Raw genomic sequence first — 15849 nt, 5'->3', positions numbered from 1 at the left:
CCATATCACAATAATAGTGTATGACCTTTGACCTTACACATTGAGATCTGATCACTTTTTGTTTCTCATTGTGTACCACAGGTACCTTTAAGAAAGAAACCTTTAATATCTTACATGACCTTTGACATCCATTGCCTATCTCATCAATATTTACTTCCCACTGAGAGTACAATCATTCATCTTTACTGACTTTGTCTTTCTGTCATTCCCATCTCTTCACGTTTCACTTCAGAATAAATTGTGAAATGAAATTTGACCTGATTTGACCTCTGATCAAAGATTGTTTCTCATTCAACATAAGACAATGAGTCGATTTTCATCTTGAATGACCTATGACATCTAATTTAACAGGTCAACAAAGTGAGTAAATTCTTTCAAGTACATTGTATTTTTCAAGTTCCAATAAGAGACATATTCATAATGAACTTTCACCTTTTGACAACTTAAATCAGTTCATTTTCACATGCTCATACATAAAATCTCGCGACTGCTGATGGTTGACTTTTTGTTGTACTGAGCGAGGCGGGAAGATTCGCCGGCAATTTACTATATGTAAATTTTGTCTTGAAGTTGCTTGACTTCTGTTCAAGTATCCCGACAGGAAAACTTATAGAATACATAAAAATAAACAAAACCTCAGCATTGTCTTTGACGATGGAGGCATATGGTGTTTTACACTTCAAATGCAAATTATATTTTTTGGTGAGACTTGACAAGATTAAAAAACTTCTTCCACAGACACATGAATAATGTACACTTGGTGCCTTGGGGGAAAAAATTCTCATTATCATGATTTTATGAAGATGACTTTGCTTGCACAACTGCATATATTCTGATTCTAGAATAGATCATTTTCCCCTTAAATCTTTAGTACCACAGATGTTAACAACATTGTAACAAAAATTTACAAGCAAGAGCTGGATAATCAAATCTAAAAATCCAAGACGGAACAAAAAAAGAATTTCAGCTGCAAGTTAAAAGGTACAGGGTGTGCTCCTCGTTGCCCCAAACACATTCCGTCAAAGTGTGTATTGAAAAGTATACTTCCACTTACATAAAAAAATGAAAAAATGACACTTTCCAAATTCAAATTCTTTTAAAAATATACAGCATGTTGCCTCATTTTCTTTAAGTGATCCACTATTTCAGCCAACAGAAAAGGGTTAAGTTTTCAAAAAAAGTATTCTTTAATGTTTATTTGTTAATCTCTCAAAGTTACAAGAATTCAATCCATAGTTTTAAGCGCTCCAGTGAGATTTGTGTCATGCAATCTAATTCATTTTACTTAAGTAAGCTGTCGTTGTACATAACCAGAATGCATTACCATGTTCATATGAGTACATGCCTTGTGTATTAAAGTGGCACAGTGTTCAGATCCCTTAGCGAAATGTAGTGGAACCAAAAAAGATTGGTCTGGAATGCAAAAAAAAATGCATCATTGTTGGTGACAACATTTGACGTGCCTCAATAACATTGTTTTGTTATAGTAATTCAAGCCAGGGTAGTAATTCTGTAACAAAATTAATACATGGAATCGTCTGTTTGGCTTTGAGTTCAACTTCAGGCCCATCTGGCTCCTAACAGACAAAATTAATTAAATTATAACAAAGAAATGAAAGGTGGATTTCATGACAGCGTGACTTTTGTTATCCTTGCATGCAGACACAGAATTGTGGTCATTTCACGAAATAAGGACTTAGGAGTATTAAACCTGGCGCTTCGTACATACATGGGCTCACTTAGTCTGGGATCAAACCTGGCCTAAAGTTAGTCCCATCTTACGAATACAGACCAAAGAAGTCCCGGGAATATCCAGGAATCTGCACAGCTCTTGCTGCATTATTTCTGAAACATTTTAGAAAAATCAGAGTTTGACATCTTAGTTTCCTTCAGGCCTTCTCCCTCAGACTTGCCATTGCTGGCAGCATCATTGGTTTCCATGGCGACGGAGGATGATGCTGGCTTGGGCTTGCCTGATGCTGGTTTTTGGTGTTGAAGCGATCGGGGTAACAGTGAGATTTGGGTGCGGCCTTTACCCCTGGGTCCAACGATGCCCCTGTAACAATAATGAAAGTGTTAATGAACACTCAATGGAAGTCTTTGATTCTAGATTATAACTTCAACAAAAGATAATAATATTGATAATGAAAATAATCAGAATATCGATAATAATTGTTTTAATAATAATAATAATAATAATGATAATAAAAATTATAGCATTAAACAAGGGAAACGTCTACTGACGTAAAATCACCTTTGACCTGGACTTTGTGACCTGTATTTTGTGTCATATGTTTTGTGATACTTGATAACTCTTGTGTACAAGTTTCATGGAATTTGAACAAACGCTTTTGAAATTATGCTAAAAATTCAAAATCTTGATGTTGATACCACAACAAAGTCTAAGTTTGCAGACCTTATATCACATTTTCCCTTGATTTTGTCACCTAAAAGACTAATCACATGATTGATGATACTTAATAACCCCTATGTTCAAGTTTCATGGAATAGGAATGTATACTTTCAAAATTATGATAAAACTTCAAAATCGTAACCTTTTGTTAAGTTTTGATGTTGATGCCACAACATGTTAGTCTAAGTCTGTTGACCTTAAATGACCTTCAAAATTATGATAAAACTTCAAAATCGTAACCTTTTGTTAAGTTTTGTGACCTAAAATTCTACTCACATGATTGGGGTTACTTGATAACCCTTTGGTCTAAGTTTTATTGAATAAAAACCTATACTTTCAAAATTATACTAAAATTTCAAAAACTTAACCTCAGGTTAAGTTTTAAGCGGCTCCTACATGTGTGTCTCGCTTTTCGCTACGCAGGCGAGACAAAAACCAATAATATTATATTAAAGGTAAAGACCAGTTTTGGAAACGCCCTAATTTCAAAAAATGAAATGGAAGCTCTTATTACCAATCATGTGAAAGAATATGTTTCGACTAATACATGATGATAAAAATTTTGCTGGGAAACCGCCTACTAATTGATATATTTGGTAAATTAGTTTATCTACATGGTCTGTGAGAGATAAGCACACGTGTCGCGCACGTGTGCGTATAGTCCCATATACATCTTTCTGTGTACAGTGCTTGTAACTTTACGAAGACTGGGCCAAATTTCTTATCATTTTGATGATTCCAGAACCTTGCAGTACACACCAATACTTATATGCTAGATGATCGACCTTTTCTGATCGATTCCACAACGTTTCTTTCACAATTCAATCGCATGACCATAACTGGTCTTTACCTTTAATAATAAATGTTAATACAAATTATAACATTAATTATCAACAAGTCTGCTATACAGATATGATTTTTCCCTCTTATCTATTCATTCAAAAAGCTTCATATCAGTTAAAGGAATGATTGTCCAAGACAAGCTCAATAGCAAAATTGACGAATCATAAGCACAAAGAGGCAGGGAGATTATATGTTGCACCATCTAACCATTACAAAGAAGTCTTCAACAGGATACTGTATTATTCATGCTTCATCCCTGAGTAGATCAAGCCACACACGCATCATAAAACCACCCGACCTTCTTTCTTAGCGGCGTCAAAGGTTCAGTTGCCTGGTATTTGTTTGTAGCTTGTTACCTAGCAACTAATGGCATGAGTTTCATAAGCATAATCCCTACAGAAGAACTGGAAACTTTGACCTAGTTGAAATTTACAAAATGAGAAGTTTAGTCTAGTCTGCTTAGGTGAGTGACTGACATACTCTAGCAGATCCATAAAATTGTTTTTCACATACCTCCCATACTAGTAAGGTGTTTAGAAAACTCAAAATTCAATGACAAAATCAAAAAGCCCTTTTAAAATACCGGTACAAATACAATAAAATTTAGGTTCCTGCCAAAGAAGAGGCTTTTCTCCTAATACTCTAGACAAAATCTCTTAGTAATGAGGATAAAACTTCACAAGTCACATTCTTTATAATCATAGAGCTCTTTCCCATGGTTCATCTAACAAGTGTGCTTTGTCCCAAAATTTAGGCAGTTAAAACCATCTGAGACAAGTTTTTTGTTAAACTATGTTAAATCTGGTATATGGTTGGTGGCTCTGCTTATGCTAAAATGGGAAAAATTTCTTGAGCTCCCAAAGATGTTGTTCTCTTTCAGGAGGATGGAAAGCAGTAGAAGCGGCATTTTTCAGGGATCTCTCCGGGGGATGGTGGGAAGTTGCAGTGGTGCAGGATTTTATGCTTTCATTTCGCATTGGGTCATCAAAAAAGGGGAGAAACCCCACCCCCTTTAAAGCCTGTCTGCACTAGTTTGGCCAGGAGGAATAAGACCTCCCTGCAAGGTGGTTATGTCATCAAATCAGCTCTCAATTAACATAAGAAAAAGGGGATCATGGGGGACCAACAGGCACCAACTAGGCATTGTTTGCTATATAGAGGCACAAGTAGTTATAAGTAGTGCAGTGGGGCTTAAACAAGCTTGTAAAAGGTATGAGGGGAGAAGTCACTTGGCACTCAATAATTTTGGTTTCCTCTCGGAATTTAAAGCAGTAAAAGCAGAATACTTCAAGGGAGCTTCACAAGGGTTGGGGATGATAAAGGTGTGTGTGCTTAAATTTTGCAGTGGGTAATCCCCCCCCAAAAGGGACCCCTCCTTGCCACCACCCCCATCCCGCCCAACCCACCAAAAAAACATTGTAAGGGTATGAAGGGGGAACTTACTTGGCACCCAGAGATTTCTGTCCCCTCTCCGGGGGATTTGAAGCAGCAGCAGGAGCGGCATCCTTGAGGGGTGCTTTCCTTGTGGGAGGGTTACTGATCGCCACGGTGATGGTGTGTTCACCTATCTGGGTGTTGTCTAGACCCATCACAGCCCTTGTCGCACTGGCCTAATAATAGAAAGGGGTAAAAAAATTAAATTTAAAAATTTAAAAAGAGGTTAATAGAAATAAAGTCAGAATACATGGTAGTTGAAATCAGGAGTTGTATTCTGAAAACAAAGTCAATTGTTTAACAAATCAAAATTAATTGTTTAAACATATTTGTGGCTTACACCCAGTAAATAAGATTGATTAATCTATCTGTCATTGAAAACAAGTCCCAAAAAAATCCTGGAACTAGCGGGATTCGAACCTGCCGTCTACTGCTTGCCGGGCAGCGACTCTACCACCAAGCCATCACTGGTTCATGGCAGTCACAATGAAGTAGAAACAAATACCCTAGCTCTCCTGATTCAATCTGACTTATTAATATTCATTAGTCTGCCATTAGGACAATAGCTTTTAAGAATGTAATGCTTCCTGGGAGAAATCAGGAGAGCTTGAGTATTTGTTTCTAATTCATCTGTGATTTCTCCCAGGAAGCATTACATTTATTTATTTGAATTTATTTTGAACCAAAATTAGGACACATCATCGGCTAATTTCAGCACAGAGTTGGCTTCGGTCGCATAAAGTCAAACGAGACATCAGTGCAAGTGCAAGCACCACTGGTAAGTGTTAGTTCCACACAAATAAAGTTTGAAACGACAATTAACATAGTTTGCCCTAATATATGACGTAACATTATTTTGAAGAATACAGCCTCATGATGTTAATATCCCATATATCCCATAGGAAAGTGTACAAAAGCTATATGTTCAAGGATAAAACCTGATATCTGAAGCTGACCCCCCCCCCCCCCCCCCCCCTCCCCACCTCGCCACCTATAACCTTTACAAGGCTAGACTACATGAGCCAGACTTTGGTCTCAAAATGCTTCTCTACAGATTAAACAAAATACATATTTCTTATCATAAACTGTGCTTTCTCTGTTAACTGATTGTTTTCAATTTTTGGTAAAGTCAATTAGTTATGGAAAATAAATTCTCATTTGATTACCGGTAGACCATTTAATATTTCTTCACACCACAAAACTTACCTCATTTTCAAAGTCCACATAAGCTAGACCTTTGGGGACTCCACTCTTGAACGTCACAATACGCACACCCTTCAGCTTACCAAACTATAGAAAGATCAGAAAACATGATTTAACTTGTAAAATGTCTTATATTTATGCAATTTTTAATCTTGTGTAAGCAATATATCTTGTATCCCCATTGGACCAGTCAATGGCTATTATCTATAGTTTCTATACAACTAGAAAAAGCTAGCATTTGCTTTTTTCTAACCTTCTGCTTGCACGGTTTTTACTTTAAAGCTTATCTGTACTAGTTTATAGGAGGGATTAGACCACCCTGCAAGGTCACTGGACAGGTGGTTATCTCATCAACTCAGCTCTCAGTTAACATAAGAAAAAGAGGATCGTGGAGGACAAATGGTCACCGATTAGGCATTGTTTGCTATATAGAGGGAGCAAGTAGCCAGTTTTGGAAACGCCCCCCTCTCAAAAAGTGAAATGGAAGCTCTTATTACCAATCATGTGAAAGAATATGTTTTGACTCGTATGTGATGATACAAATTTTACCAGGAAAACGCCTACTAATTGATATATTTGGTAAATCATCATATCGATCCGGCCTGGATAGATATCGCGAATGCACTTCAACATTGAACATTTGGGCAAATAGTTCTGCTTTTTTGCGAATTTAGGTTGAAGTATTGCCATCTAAACCTCGAAGGCAATATTTAAACAATATTCAATGGATATTTTGCACCCAAAACCCTTGTACCACTATTTTACCACTACCGGTCTTTACCTTTAAATCAGTTTCTACAAACCCAAAAGGTGGGATCACCCTTAGCTCAACACTAGAGCTCATTTTTGTTTACAGACAGTAATTGTGCATCATAGGTAGAGTTATGAATGTATCCATGGAAACAACACACCGGTGTGCATAAAATACTACAATCGCTCCCATCACAGAGTTGTTACCATGGAAATGCATGCAACCATTTTTACTAGAAGTCACCACAAGCAGCCAAGGTTGTATATAATTGATGCGCCCTCAGATTTTAACCTGTATCAATTTCAAAATAATATTTCGCTCTGCATTTTAGGGGTTCCATGTTGCTATACTGCATTGCTTTGCATAATTATTCATTTTCTGGAGGGAGTTTCACAAAGCCTTTTTTCAATGACGAATGACAAAAATCAGTGACAACTCTGCTGATAACCAATCAGAAGCAAGGATTTCAGTAGCTTACATCAAAAACTGTCATTTATCACTGAGGACAAGTTTTGTGAAATGCCCCCACTGGTCTTGATTAGCTCCATGGCAAACCTTTTAACACCTGTATAGTTTTAAGCTTGAGCTGGAAACAGTTAAATAATCAGAAAGCCTAATCTCTCCCATGCTAAATTCAATGTGGCACCGGGAGATTATTTGTGTGGCATATAAAGAGTTGATTAATCCCTGGTTACTGCCCTTGTGGTGCCTATCGTCTTAGGGGCTGATGGCACTTTTAAAAAAGCCTCTGGCACCATCCTCGGTTGCCGAGACACAACATAGGCAGTGCTTATGAAGTTTTTTGGCACTTTATTTTTAAAGTACTTAAAATTTAAAACCATCAACAACAATGACGCGAGAAACAGAATATTATACATGTATGATCAAACAGGTTTTCATAATAAATGATCAGGAGGCACAAGAAGAAGAAAAAGATGATGAAGGAGAAAATGGGGGGAAAAAAGGACAACCAGAAGAACAAGAACAAGAACATGGAGAGGAAGAAGAAGACGAAGAAGAAGAAGATGGAGGAGGAGGAAGAAGAATAGGAGATGGAGAAGAAAGAGAAGAATAAGAAAAAGAAGTAGAAGCAGTGGAAAAAGAGGATGAAGAAGAACAACAACAACAACAAAAGAAGAAGACAAAGAAGAAAATGAAGAATAAAAAGAACATAAACAACAACAAATACTTTTTTTTCTCCATTCTTGTACATACTATATTGGTACTACTTCCCTGATGGAAAAAGCACTGAGGGGAGCGTTCAAAGTCAATGGTACTGTAGAGTACAACAAATGGGAATGTTGTCCCAAAATTACTCCTAGTCAAATGATTAATTTGCAAATATGAGATTTCCATTTGTATACTGATCACAACTTTGTAAAAATTCATGAACTTTTTTATTGCCTGTCAGATATTGTTAAAAATCTGTTTTTTTTAACTTTAGACTTCCATTTTTATACTGATCAAAACCTTAAAAAACCTCCTAATTTTTCTTATTGTCTGTAAAAATCTCTGTTTCTGTGAATTTTAGACTTCCATTTGTATACTTTTCAAACATTTATAAAAATTCATGAACTTTCTTATTGTCTTGTCAGATATTCTTAAAATCCTTGTTCCTCTGATTTTTTCTGTTTCATCCTTTTCAACCTGTAATAATGATCCTTGCCCTTTCAAATATATACAGAAAAGTCAATGAATATGAACTCACCTTACTGAAGGTTTTCTCCAGCTCTTCCGTCGTAAGTGTCCTAGGTAAGCCACTCACAAAGAGTTTATTCTTCTCCATCTTGTTTTCATACTGTATCCATGGAAACACAAATGAGATGCCTTTCAAAATACGATCAAAAACTGTGAAACCTGTGTGTAAAGACCACTCAAGGGGGTGATAAAAGTGGCTTTCATAGGCATGGTCTTTATATTCCGGTTTGTGTAGTACACAATTAAAATGAGAAAAAGCAGAAAAACTATTGCTTCTGAAGACAGGTGGTCTTTCTATACAAGTGATCATTACAGCATGTTTGACTGTGTTAGGGAACAGCTTGCTTGCCTTGCATATTTCTCCATTTTTTATTCATTTATTCAAAGGTCCAAGGACCAAAACTTATCGTGTTTACAAGTAATCCAATACACTTATAGATACAGTAAATATACAAAAGTGAGCCAAACAGACAGGTATTAACAAGTACAAGATGGCAATAAAGATGGAGGGAAAAAAATACATTTCAATCAATACAATACCAAATAAACTAAGAGAAAGTAGTGGTCAAGAATACCATGGAGAGGAAATGCTGTAAGACAATTTTAATGATTTGCTATCATGAAAATAATATGTCAACTTAGATGTACATGTATAGCAGGCTGTATCACAAAATTCAAGTACATTTACAACATTTTTGATGGAAAAGCAGGACAAATCTGAGATCTGAGTTTTATGCGTCTCAAAAAACTGTGCAGACTCTTGCGTCAGAGACAAGGATTTTCTGTGAAATGCGTAGTGGAGCAGACGCAGAGGGGTCTACGGGCAGACTTTGCGATCATGGCTTAAAGTTGGAAAATTCACGTAAACACACAATTCATCTTCTTTTGAATTACAATTTGGGAAATGAAGAAATCCTAACAAGAACATCAACAAAAACTGCTGTACTATAAAGAATAACATCTCCTTACCAAGAACTTCTTTTCTGCGGGTGCCCCTGATCTGTCTTTTGAAGGGTCCACATACATGGGTCTGTCATTGATGGTTTCTCTGTCCTTCTTCAGCGCGTTCTTGGCAGACTCCTGTAAAGATTTAAATTCAAATTACTCCTGTAAAGATTTAAATTCAAATTACCACTTAATCCATTGACTTTACTTAGATGTATCATTCTCACAGCCTTAATACAAGAACCACCCGTCGTTCTTGAGATATTGTGATAACGAGGCTAAAACCTGTAATTTCAAAAGTTGACCTCTATGGCCTTTGAGCCTTTGAGTATCAAAATCAAAGAACAATAGTTGTCCCAAGTAAAGAGCTTTAAATATCTCGGTGTACATGTGGATGAAAAATTAAAATGGGATGTTCACACTAAGCAGACGTGTAACAAACTAAGTAAAATGGTTAGTTATTTATGTAGACTAAGACAATTTGTGAATATGTCTGAATTGAATTAATCTATAATTCCATCATATTACCTCACTTTGATTACGGGGATGTAGTATGGCAATCTGCCAGCAGTAAAGGCTTAATACAACTCAAAAAAATTCAAAATAGGGCCAGTAGAATCATACTAAGAGTTAACCATTATTCGCATACTTCTACCAGTCAAATTCATAGCTGTCTTGGTTGGCAAATGATACGTGAAAGGCAAAAAATCCATTTATTACTCCTAACTTCCAAAACATTACATAACATGACCCCTGAATATTTGAACGTTTGAGTTTAAACCCTCTCCATACTCCCTCCGTAATGAACGTAACCTCTCTTTACCTAAGCCAAGAACTAATTATTGTAAAAGAACTTTCGTGTACAGAGCTTCCTTTTAATATAATAAATTATCCCCTGATTTGCGTCAACTACCCACTTTTGCCACCTTTAAGACTAACTTAAACAGACTGTAATCACCCTGTTGTTGTACCTATTTATGTATGTTTATATGTTGTTGTTGTTTTTTTTTTTTGTTTTTTTTTTCTTCTTCTTTTTCTTTAATTATTCATATTATGTTTTCGACTGATACTTTGTAATTATTTATTCTGTTAATTTCTAATAACATGAATATTTTGCACATTGTATAAACTGGCCCCATGGAAGACCAGCAGCAACAATATAGTTGCAGCTGAAAATGGGCTATCAGCCGTATACGGTCCCTTTTCTCTGTATGATTTTCTCTGTAGAGCTTTCATATCAATAGAACCATCCTGAAGCTCTTCTACCAATCGATCATCCAAAGCGTAATGACATTCAATCTGATTTGCACTTTTGGTAACATGTCAAACAAGCAAAAGGGAAGAGTAGATCGAACTCGAAGAGTCGCACAGAGGGTTATAGGATCAGATCTGCCCCCTGTTCCAGCACTTTATGAAGAACGCCTACTTGCAAAAGTTAAAGTTATAATGACAGACAATACTCATCTTCTCAATGATTGTTTCAGGTTCGACCGTTCTGGAATAAGACTGTGCCCTCCCCGTACTCGCCTTTCACGTTATCGTAATTCATTCATCCCTAATTCCATACATGTGTATAATTCAACTGTTACGCGAGAACTATATACATAAGGCTATCTACCTATCTTCATTATCATATATTTCCTACTGGATTTGAAATTGTTATTGTTGTTTTTGATAGTAATTAAATGTATATATCTCTTAAAAAGATTGCGTCCATACATTAATCAGATCACTGCTTTGACCTTTTATAAATCAATTATTCAATGCCATTTTGATTATTGTAGCGCAGTCTGGGCAAATGCTTTAAAGACTCACCTAAGTCAATTGCAAGTATTACAAAATAGATCACTTTGTATTGTTATGAATGTTGATTATATGTATCCTTCAAATAATTTATATGATACCTTGAAATTATATATGTATATATATATATATATATACGATGGTCCAAACAATTAGCATGTACTATGTATCGCTCTGTTCATAACATTTGTCCACCTTATCTTAGCAGTATCTTTGTAATTCGTGAATCAGTATATTGTACAAGGTCCAATCCGCATAAATTAAGACTCACTCAACCGAAGACCAATTACGGGAAAAGATCTCTCTCTTATCGGGGGGCCAAGATTTGGAATGAGCTGAATTACCCTATTTCCACCACTGTATCAATTGAAGCCTTTAAGCGTCACATAACCCCATCATCCTGACCATTCTTATATAGCAGACAGACTTACCTCCTATATTTAACAAATTAAGCTAAAAATACAAGAACCCCGGTTTTCTTTCTTTTCTTCTTATTCGTAATTTTTTGTTTTGTTACTCCCTTATCCGTTTTTACCATTTAAGGACACGTTCCCCCTTTTGTAGTTGCTTTCCCCCATAGTGATGTTATTGTTGTTGTTGTATATTTTAATTTTATACTATGTAAATACTTATGAGTATATACATGTATTGATTATTTTGATTGTATGTTTTTATCTTGGCCTGGACCCCTTTGAAAAACAGCTTATAGCTGACAAGGGCAATCCATCCCATGAGTGGAGAATAAATAAATAAAAAATAAATAAATAGCTATCCGTTTGGTTGCACTGCAATAGCTGCCATCAAAGTGCAAATAAACGGATGACTGGAGACTGTGGATCGGGAGCTAGCGGATGGGGGGGGGGGGGGGGGGGGGAGCTGACTGGAAATATTATATTATGAGACATTTTAATTGAATATGTTAATTGTAGGCAATATGAAATTGAGGGGCAAATGCACATTATAAATGCATATTTATGTATATCGTTTTCTATTGTTAAATGTTATATTGTATTTTCTATCATTTGTATTTTTCGCTGTCAAAAAAACCATCGGAAACAACAACCCATTTCCCATTATGATACATACTATCACCAAGTTTGAAGTTCATACCTCAAGTGGTTCTTGAGATATCGCGAAAACAAGAAAGTGGGATAGACGTAAAGTTGGACAGACAACCCGAAAAACATAATGCCTCGAGCACCACCTTTAGTGAGCGGAGGCGTTAAGACTTGAAGCACACATGTGCATTGCACTATATCAGCACTAAAACAGCAACATCCTACCTCTATAAGGTACATTCTAAGAAATAAGCCAGTTTGTAGATACAATCTACGCATGAGCAGATAAAGGTCATTTGTACCAAAATTGTAAACTCCACCGAGACGCGTACCGGATACATGCTCATGATAGTTATGTAATCATTTATGCACTAACGGTACATTCTATAGATCACAGGTGGAAGTATTCTCAAGATCTGTGATGTGAAAAATCTATGGATATGTGGGGTCTTTTTTACTACCGGTATGTGCAAAATACAAACTAAGGGGTGTTTCACAAAGATCCTAAGTTGAACTTATCTCTAAGTTGGACAATTATGGAAAGCCGTCAGTATCTATGAAAATATTTTGTAAAAGTTATTTTTAAAAGGCATTAAATGTTGATTCGAATCATTCATACTTTCTATTTTCAAGGAGATTTCATGTTCTTGATGTGGAATTTATAAAAAGTCTAAAATACTTGAATTTTCACTTTTGAATAACCTTTATTTTAAGGCTACAAATGGCTCTCCATAATTGTTAAGTCCAACTTAAAGTTAAGTTCGACTTAGGATCTTTGTGAAACACCCCCAGGTCTATTCTCTCAGTTCAAAATATGAAATATCAGATTAAGCAACCGGCTAAAAACATATGTGCAGAGCTAGTATGCAGAAAATAATAATCAACCCCAAAACCTATATCCAGCATTTATGGGTGAAAGGTTAAATTGAGATTTCAATTTACGGAAACATTATTTGAAGTCGAGACTTACCTCATCTTCAAACTCAACATAGCAATAACCTTTGAACTTCTTCTGGTAGTTAGTTACCATTCGAACATCCCTGACAGTGCCACACTGTAGACCAAAAACAAAACAACAAAATGTTGATGATTCACAATGCTATCTGTCATTGAATTATCGTTATAACAATAAAATCATTAATTTCACATAAGAGTCCAACAAAACTTTACAAGAAATCTTCTGGGGTACAACCCAATATTTTGCCACAATATTATGATAACAAATTATAATAACTTATCTGTAAATATATAGTGATAAAAAATCATGCTTGTATTTGCAATTTAACTGTAGTCCCATGGTGCCATTGTGATTGTTTGGGTGGGCGAAAGTATTAGAGGGCAGTAATGGAAAGATGATTGTCGTGGTTGTAGAGCAGGAGCAATGATAGTAAAGGGAGAATTACATGTATGGTAGTAGAGGTAAGATGATAGTCGTGGTCTACAGCCGGAGCAATAATAGTAAAGGGAGAATTATGGTAGTAGAGGTAAGATGATAGTCGTGGGCAGAGCGCAGGAGCAAAGGTAGTAGAGGGAGAATGATGGTAGTAGAGTATAAGATAATAGTCGTGGTCGAGCAGGATGGTACGATAGATGGGATGGTAATTGATGCGACTTCTTACCTCTGAAAAGACTTTCCTGATCCTCTTCTCTGTGACGTTATAGCCTAGATTCTTGACAAACACCGTCCTTGGGTCGTTGTTGTCACGCTCGGGCTTCTTCTTCTTAGGGTTCATGGCCATCTGGAATTCCACGGATTGGTCATTGAGACTCTCCTTTGCTGGGATGTCCTCCATGTCGATGTCCTTCACTCTGTCTGAAACCGCTGCATATAAGAGGGATCAACAAAAGTTTGTTCACTTATGATGTCGTAAACCGTGTATTTAGTAATATTTACCTGTACAATAACGTACAAAGTCAGGTGATCCACAAACAAAAATTCATACATGTAAACTTGGAATCTGGAATTCCACAGATTGGTCTTTGAGACTCTTCTTTGCTGGGATGTCCTCCATGTCATAAGAGGGACGGATATAGGTTCGTTCACATACGATGTTCTAACCAAGTCATTGGTATTATGTACCTGTATGATGACATTTAAAGTCAGTTGATCCACTTACAAAACTTAATATCTAAATGTAAAATTGGGTGATCCACTGACAAAAATTCATACATGTTAACCCTATTTAGACCGGGCTATTTTGAAACTGCATAGCCCAGGGGGGGCTTCTAAGGGCCCCCCCCCCCATGATCTCGGCCGTGAAACGACCGATCGCCGCGAAAATTTGCATACATGTCAAGTGAAGTGTATAGAATACTATGGTAATTTCAATTTTTTGAAAAACTCACTCATTTGCATATTTATGCAAATAAGGTCATCAAATTCACATTTTTGCCCATAAATCAGACAATATTCATATTTAAGCATTCTTTCTCACTACATACAGTATATTTGTTGGACCATTTGGAATAGTAATACAACACAAAAAATTGAAAAACCAGGGTTATTCCTTATGTTATCTATTGTTTTGATAATTTCTGATGTATTTCTTTGTTTTTTTAACTTATGTATTTTATTGTTTTTGTTGTTTTATTTCATTTCCAACTGTAATTCAACTATTTTGACCCCAAAATAAACAACTAAACTATAGACAAGACCAAATAACCAATGTTTTATCTCTTTATTTGAAAAATGAGATTTCCATATGTTTTGTACACAAATCACAAAAATGAGCGATTTTCGGGCTGACATGCACAGACAAAAGGACACGTGACTTTGTAATGGTAGGTCCGATTTTCAAAAAATTTCTTTCAAAAGATGGGCAAGTCTCGAAAGAAAAAAGTCACAAAATTTCAGTGCAAGATTTTCTTGCGTTACAAAAATTATCGCGAAAAATGTCGAGGAGGGGCTTCTAAAGCCCCCCCCCCCCCCCCCCCCCCCCCGGGGTAAATAGGGTTAAAATTAGATTGTGGAAGGAGAATGAACAGACATATGCAAAGCACAACGTCCCGTTTGCCCGGGCTCCAGGGATCTTATAATGGCTCTTGGGTTCTTAATAAATAATTATCATGGTGTAAGCTTATAGAGTGCACACACCGTCCAGGGAGGCTCATGGCACTGGCTCAGCAACAGTTCTCTTTAATACAAGTTAAGTAAATGTTTATTTGATAATAGAGTTATACCATCAGAAACTCTAAAACAATATTGCAACAACATTTGTATCACCCATTTCAATCCTCAGCTCTGCCCAGTAGGGTCCTGTGCCCTCCAGCTGCTCCTTAAATGCACTCTGGTGCAATCTCAGCCAGAAACGTGAAGCACATTATGCTTATTATCTCATTTCATTTAGCCATGGCAGAAAACCAAGCCAGTTTACCGCAGCAAATTTAAACAAGCACCGAATATCTTTGACCAAAGTAAAAACCAGCTTGGAGGAGCTTATTGGTTCACCATCACATGACAAAGAGTTGATTGTTTGGTGGAACTCACGTTTTAAATCCTCATCGTTTGGTCCTACTCTTGGTGCTGGCAGTTGTGGGATTTTGAACACAGGAGCTGATGATGATGATGATGCTGACGAAGACGATGACGATGTTGAAGAAGACGATGTAGATGGTCCCGCCTCTCCGTCAACTCTAGCGTCTAGTCTAGGATTGGAATCTGGCAGGGAATTTTTCTTCTGTTTGATGGCAACAAAAGTATT

General features: G+C 36.5%; 1 protein-coding gene across 1 annotated transcript in view; it reads right to left on the bottom strand.

Annotated features, from left to right (window-relative positions):
- Positions 1–551: 551 nt before the first annotated feature.
- Positions 552–15849, bottom strand: part of LOC576221 (squamous cell carcinoma antigen recognized by T-cells 3) — a 29851-nt gene continuing 14553 nt past the window's right edge. The window contains exons 15-22 of the mRNA XM_030992236.1: positions 15636–15825; positions 13768–13970; positions 13119–13202; positions 9312–9422; positions 8353–8442; positions 5897–5980; positions 4700–4866; positions 552–2056 (exon numbers count right to left, since the gene is read on the bottom strand). Coding sequence (XP_030848096.1) covers positions 1840–2056; positions 4700–4866; positions 5897–5980; positions 8353–8442; positions 9312–9422; positions 13119–13202; positions 13768–13970; positions 15636–15825 — 1146 coding nt within the window. The 3' untranslated portion in view covers positions 552–1839. The remainder of the gene's footprint in view (positions 2057–4699; positions 4867–5896; positions 5981–8352; positions 8443–9311; positions 9423–13118; positions 13203–13767; positions 13971–15635; positions 15826–15849) is intronic.

The sequence above is a fragment of the Strongylocentrotus purpuratus genome, unplaced genomic scaffold (assembly GCF_000002235.5).
Source record: "Strongylocentrotus purpuratus isolate Spur 01 unplaced genomic scaffold, Spur_5.0 spur5_scaffold_2, whole genome shotgun sequence".
NCBI classification, from domain to species: Eukaryota; Metazoa; Echinodermata; class Echinoidea; order Camarodonta; family Strongylocentrotidae; genus Strongylocentrotus; species Strongylocentrotus purpuratus.
This window is presented reverse-complemented; position numbering and strand designations above follow the sequence as displayed.